Genomic DNA, 6,901 nt, shown 5'->3' with positions numbered 1-6,901 from the left:
GTGCCCCCGGAAGGCATCTCCATCGACACCACCGCCATCTCCATCAACGCTGCTGTCTCCCATGAGGAGGGAGTAGTTCTCCATCGAGGCTAAGGGCTGTAGCGGTAGCTATGTGGTTAATCTCTCTCCTATGTACTTCAATACAATGATCTCATGAGCTGCCTTACATGATTGAGATTCATATGAGTTTTGTATCACTATTCATCTATGTGCTACTCTAGTGATGTTATTAAAGTACTCTATTCTTCCTCCATGATGTAATGGTGACAGTGTGTGCATCATGTATTACTTGGCGTAGTTTATGATTGTGATCTCTTGTAGATTATGAAGTTAACTATTACTATGATGGTATTGATGTGATCTATTCCTCCTTTCATAGTATGATGGTGACAGTGTGCATGCTATGTTAGTACTTGGTATAATTGTGTTGATCTATCATGCACTCTAAGGTTATTTAAATATGAATATCGAATGTTATGGAGCTTGTTAACTCCGGCATTGAAATGCTCTTGTAGCCCTACACAATTAGTGGTGTTCATCATCCAACAAGAGTGTAGAGTGGTTTTATTATGTGATCAATGTTGATAGTGTCCACTAGTGAAAGTATGATCCCTAGGCCTTGTTTCCAAATACTGCAATCATCGCTTGTTTACTGTTCTACTGCATCTGTACTTCCTGCAATATTACCACCATCAACTGCACACCAGTCATGGGCATCAAGCACTTTTCTGGCGCCGTTACTACTGCTCATACTCATTCATACTACTTGTATTTCACTATCTCTTCGCCGAACTAGTGCACCTATACATCTGGCAAGTGTATTAGGTGTGTTGGGGACACAAGAGACTTCTTGTATCGTGATTGCAGGGTTGCTTGAGAGGGATATCTTTGACCTCTTCCTCCCTGAGTTCAATAAACCTTGGGTGATCCACTTAAGGGAAACTTGCTGCTGTTCTACAAACCTCTGCTCTTGGAGGCCCAACACTGTCTACAGGAAAAGAAGCGTGAGTAGACATCAGCGGGGTAGCAGCACCGCAGCCACGCGGGAGGCAACTGCCTCCACCGCCTTCGCGGTAGCCGACCGGACGAGGCTACGAGGCAAACCAGGCCCGAACTAGCCCGGCCGGACCCAAAAGGGCCCGCAAAGCCCCGCTGCTACGCTGCAGCTGGCCGGCCGAAGTGCCGCCGCCGCCCACCCACCGCCGCCCTGCCTCCTCTTCCTCCAGGGAGCGCCGCCGGCGTGCCAAGCACAGAACAACCGCCGAGCCCCTCCGGGCCCCACCTGGGCCCAGATCTAGGTCGAGCGGGCCCTGCCATGGCGCCGTCTGCGCAGCTCCGCCGCCAACGGCTGCGCCGCCTCCCCTCCTCCCACCCAACGTGCGGGAATCACGCCGCCACGCCGGACCGCCGCCGGCCGAGGAGCACCACCCGGCCGCACCTACCCCGCGCAGCGCAGACCGAGAGGGGAATCGCGAGGGCCGGCGCCGCCGCGCGCCGTCCGGGCCTTACCCGGCGATGAACGCCGATGACGGCGGGGGAGAACAGGAGGGGGGGGGGGCGAGGCGAGGGGGCGGCGGCGGCGTGGCCCCGTCGCCCGCGGGGGACGACACGGACGCGAGACCTAAACTGGGGTCAAGTGCTAGTGCTCTCTTGGGTATGGCCTCTTTGGTCACGGCTTCTCCTTCTCTGACGATGCCAAGGCGGTGGCAGCGCACCTTCTTTGCAATTGGGATGACCCTCTTCTTTGCCTTGAGCCTGGGGCTGGATCGCTGGAGAGGGAGGCCAGCGAAGCTGGTGATCCCTGCCAGCGTCTTCCTTCTCGCGTCGTTAGAGGGAAGGCAGCTCTAAACTGTCACTTGTGATGTCTAAAATATTCTACACTGTTCAATACAATTTTCTACTCTAGAATTTTAGCCCTATTTGGTTGGCCACAATGACGTTTCTAGCACGGAGGAAACGAAAAAGGGCTGTTTGGTTGCCTCACAGGTTAAAGATTCTCTGCATTTCGTTTCAAAAAAAAAAAAAAAAGATTCTCTGCATCGCACGAGCCAAAAAGTTAACCCAACACGAACTCTCAAATGCATTTTGCCGGAGCCAGACTCCGGCTAAAGGTGAGGTCTTTATGGTTGCAGGCATATGACTAACCTTGGCACTAATCTACATCATTGTAATCCCTTCCAATCTACAAAACGGTGGATCGGTTTAAAATATGCTAAACACCAAAAAGATACGTATGTTGATGTTACGAACCAATTTCCGTGAACGGTTTTTGGTTTCGTGGAGTGTTTGAATGGCAATTTCGTGCCCGTTTGAAGTTTTTTTTTTTTGCTGAATTTAGTTAAATTCGTCGCAACAGTTTGTTTCAAAATTCTTTTGACGAGTAGCTTCATCTCACTGTCACGCACAACTTTTGTGTTACTAATTCTCCATTTTGACATTCGTATACTGTATGTTGTTGTAGATCTACTCTTTTACGAATATCGAAACCGAAAAATTTGAACACGAAAGTAGTATGAAATGGTGAGGTAAAGCTACTCCCTGAGCAAATTTTGTGCGAAAAATTAATTAAGCTCGTCCACAAATAGCTTAAAATAGAACACGAAACCGAGTTTGAAACACTCGACGAAACAACGAACCGATGATGGGAATGGAATCACAACGTCGAGGCACATCTTTTACATGTAAACTTTGTCATGAATCGATGAATAGTTAGACAGATTAGAGGTGATTATGATTAAACTAGTTTAGTTAACTACAATCCTCCTCAACCTGCACACAACCAAACGAAGTGCTTCTCGTTTCTCCACTCGAGCTGAAGTAAAATTGTTGGCAATTATACGGTAGCAGTTGGACCATTTGTATACGACAGGCCAAAACACGACATTTTCATTCGAACCCAAAATGGAAATATTGAAGCATCATGCCGGGGAAGAAATTTTCCCTAGCCCGAGCTGCTTCCCCTGTAGTTGTCAGCTCGTTCTTGACAAATCCGATCGGGTGTTCATAATCTGGAGTAAAAGGATTCGAACCTTTGCATGCCGGTACCAAAAACCGATGCCACCAATCATACCCTTAGAGCTCGTAAAGAAATAATAACATGAGGAAGTGCAAAGTAAAGGTTCACTTCTTCTATTCAGAAGACAATTTTATGAATTACTTTTCACTATTTCTAGTGATGTTGGCGATTTTTCTTAATTACTACACCCACAGAAGATAATTCTTCATACGAAACCATGCCAACCAAAACAAAACCTTAAGAATGTTATGCTTCCCGAAATCCCGAGCATACCAGCTCACGACTTCATTGCCTACATGTTGTATCATTTTCAACGTCACTGGCATGCATATGCTGTGCAAACTGGCAAACACGCTGCGTACAGATACTGCAGTGAGCAATATTCAGTTAGGCTGCAGAGTCAACAGGAAGATGTTTCTGTGCAAACTAGCAGCAGTCTGCGTACAGATAGCAGTGAGAAACATTCTGACACAGAGCGCTTCATAATCAATGGCTTCCGAACACTTCAGAAGATGTTTCTCTCCTGCCATTTGAGAACTTGCAACGCCACCCGCTGAAGCGGAGCCGCTTCACGGCTTCAGCTGCTACAGCAGCAGGCTGAAAGAGAAAAGTGGTATGGCTCTGGGTGCCGGAGAAATGCTCCATCACAGGCACAAGGCAACCATGCCAAATTAGTTTTTTTTTTAGATGACCATGCCAAAATAGTTGCAGGTAAAGAAAAAACAGCCTCTTCACACTTCAGGCTGGTGCCAGCAGTCTACATTTCTTTTCTCTTTTTGAGATGAGCAGTCAGCCTACATTTCTGAAAGATAAGAACTGTTACACAAAGCAGTACATTTCAGGGAGGAAAAGCAAGAACTGCATTATCAATGAACTCAGTCATAGTTGGTGTGTTCCTTATACATACGGCCGTTTGTTCACATTTTATGCCTGAACCCGTCTAAGATCAAGGATGAAAGGTGAGAGAAATAAACACTTAGATGCTACACGTCTAAACCACTGGAAGCAAATAGCAGAATCCTAAACAATGGTGAAGAAGATACCCTACAAGTCGGCGTGCAGACAAACAAAATTTAAAAGGAACATAAGCAAACATCCTATGAGACGCCCATGCTAGTTGTCGACAACGAGCTTCCGCCGCTTGTAGTTGACCATCACCTTGTCCTTGATGCCGACGACCATCGCATTCCAGTCGCTCTCAGGGAACGGCGAGACCAGCTCGAACTCAAAGTTCCTCAGCAGGTGAGTCCATATCGCCTTGATCTGCAGGTACGCGAAGGGCTCGCCAAGGCACCCGTGCCTGCCACCCCCGAAGGCGATGTACGAGAAGGCACCCGCGGCCTTGTCCTCTTCCCTCCCAGGTGCAAAACGGTCGGGGTCGTACGAGTCTGGGTTCTTGAAGATATGAGGGAGCCTGTTAGCAAAAGCAGGAGATGTCGCGACGATGTGGCCCTTGGGGATATCATACTCTTTGCCTTCCCTCGTGGTCACACTGAAGTCAATGTGTGACTGGCGAAGCAGCATGATCAGCGGCGGGTGGAGCCGGAGTGCCTCCTTGATGCACCGGTAGAGGACATCCATCTCCGCCAAGATGTCATGATCAATCTTGTCACCGTGCCTCTTCATGACCCGCTTCTGCTCCTCTACAGCCTCTGCAAAGTACTGCTGGAACTTGAGTAGGTAGGCCCCGGTCCAGGTTGAGGTGATAGAGCTAGTATGCTGTCCAGCAAATAGCGCCGCGATAAGCAGCCCAGTCACCTCAGTTTCTGTGGTTGAGCGACCGTTCTTGTACTTGGAATCAATGAAGCACTGCAGCATGTCTTCCTCAGACTGTCCAGAGGCCTTGCGGGATTTGATGATAGTGGAGAAGATTTCTGCCAAACGTGCCCGTGCTTGGTCACGTTTGCGGTGCGCTGGGATCGGGAGGTAGGGGAAGATGACACTGATTGGGATCATCCCATTGTCGAGATCATGGAAGAGAGCAGAAACATCATCAAATAACTTTTCCCGCACTTCCCTTCCCAACAAGCATCGGCTAGCAGTCAGTATGATGAGGTGCTCCAACTCATACTTTAAATCCACGGTGCCGCTTTCTCCCCACTTCGAAAAGTACTCCTGCAGGTGGGTTGGATTTGCGAAAGATATTACTTAACCATAAGAAACAAAAACAAACCAATGCAGCAGTTTGCATCCACATACACCATGTTCTGTATTTGCAAGTTAATATGGGGTTCCTTCAATGCAGGCCAAACTGAAGTTTTTTTTAGAAAGGTACACTACTGAACTAAAGTTCATACTTGCATACAACTTTGCAGGACAAGTTACAAGATTGTGGGTTATGGCAGGGCCAACAATTAAAACATGGCATCTAATGATGATGATTTAGTATTGCAGATGTTGATATATCTGTTTGAAGCATTATGATCTAGGTATTAATGTAATAGGCTGAAGATACGATGCAACTAGTGTGTTGCAAAACCTGCCACAGGCATTAACTTTTAACTTCTCTATAGTCAGCACAATTTGCCAGAATTCTATTAGTACAAAAGATTTCCTTTATCCAGAAGTTAATCTATGAAAGCTAAGCATGCAACACATCATTTAGATCCTGATGCACTCCATACATACAGTGGTTGGGTATTGCCACTGACTGGGCATATATGACTGGAATTCAGAGTTGGAAAACAGAGGAAGGGGGAGCAACAATTAAAAAAAGAAAGCGGGTCTGACCTCAGCCTCCGCAACCATCATGTCGACGTAGCTGCGCAGCTTGGTAGACTTGAGCGCCTCAGTGAAGAACCTGAACTGCTCCTGCCTGACGAGGTAGTCGACGTCGAAGACGACCCCGGGGCCGAAGGTGGGGACGTTGAAGCGGTAGACCTCCTGCTGGCTCATCTCGGCCTCGTTGCCCTTGAAGAAGTGTCCGGAGACCTCGGGCCCGATGAGGAAGGTGATCCGGCGGGTGAGGATGGGGACGGTGAAGACGGGGCCGAGGCGCGCGTACTCGGCCCGGATGAGCGGGATCGGGCCCCTGAGGAACCGCAGCAGCCCGCCGACGACGGGCGCGGCCGGGATCGTGGGCGGCGCGCGCTTGCCGGCGCCGGCGCCGAGGAGGGCCCTGAGGAAGGCGAGCGTGGCGAGCAGCAGCGCCCCGCCCGCGAGGAGCCACTGCGGCTGGGTGGCGCCCGCGAGGAGATCCATCCGGGGCACTGGCAAGAATCCAAGCAGATTGGATCGGACGGGTTGGGGTGACAGCTTCGGTCGTATCGAAGATGGTTTTTGAGAAAAGAAAAGAAATGGAAGATACCTGCTGGAAGTTTGGTCGTTTCCGGCGACGGCGGGGTTGGGACGGAGGCGGCCGGCCGGGCAGCCGGGGAGGTGGGGAGGGGGGATCTGGATCTAGGAGGTGAGTGTGGAGTGGTGGGGGAGGTGGGGTTTATATAGGGAGGCGGGGCGCCGGGGAGGAGTGGAGGAGAGCAGTGGGGTTTACCGGGGGCGGAGCAGAAAGAGGGAGGATGAAGGTGGGCTGGGCTGGAGGAGGACGCTGCACACATGGTTGCCCGGTCCCACATGGATGTCGCTTCTGCGTGTCTGCTGTTCTCTGCCGTCTATCTCGTTTGTCCTACATTCCTAGTCACCTTCATCATGTACACGTGGATCGACCCGTGTGGAGGACACTTGTGATCCAGATCATTCATTCATCTGTGGGTGGAAGACGATTGTTCTCGATGATCAAGTAAACTTAAATAGGTTTTGGCCAACTTTTAATTAGCTGACACAACATTAAGTATGTATGTAAAGCAAGGTTTAAAATAGGGTGCTAAATGAAATAGCGACGGTATGGACGTTATATCGTGCTAATAGTGTGGTATATTTTAAATAGTA

General features: G+C 49.4%; 1 protein-coding gene across 1 annotated transcript; it reads right to left on the bottom strand.

The window, feature by feature from the left end:
• Window positions 1–3,852: 3,852 nt before the first annotated feature.
• LOC127294404 (obtusifoliol 14-alpha demethylase) lies at window positions 3,853–6,613 on the bottom strand. Its single transcript, XM_051324205.1, has 3 exons — window positions 6,324–6,613; window positions 5,747–6,225; window positions 3,853–5,131 (listed from the first exon to the last, which is right to left on the bottom strand). Exons 1-3 carry the CDS (start codon window positions 6,586–6,588, stop codon window positions 4,130–4,132), a joined length of 1,746 nt encoding a protein of 581 aa, XP_051180165.1. The 5' UTR covers window positions 6,589–6,613; the 3' UTR covers window positions 3,853–4,129.
• Between the last annotated feature and the right edge of the window lie 288 nt (window positions 6,614–6,901).

Source organism: Lolium perenne, chromosome 4 (assembly GCF_019359855.2).
Source record: "Lolium perenne isolate Kyuss_39 chromosome 4, Kyuss_2.0, whole genome shotgun sequence".
Taxonomy (NCBI): domain Eukaryota; kingdom Viridiplantae; phylum Streptophyta; class Magnoliopsida; order Poales; family Poaceae; genus Lolium; species Lolium perenne.
The sequence above is the reverse complement of the archived record's forward strand: the minus strand, read 5'-3'. Positions and strand labels throughout refer to the sequence as shown.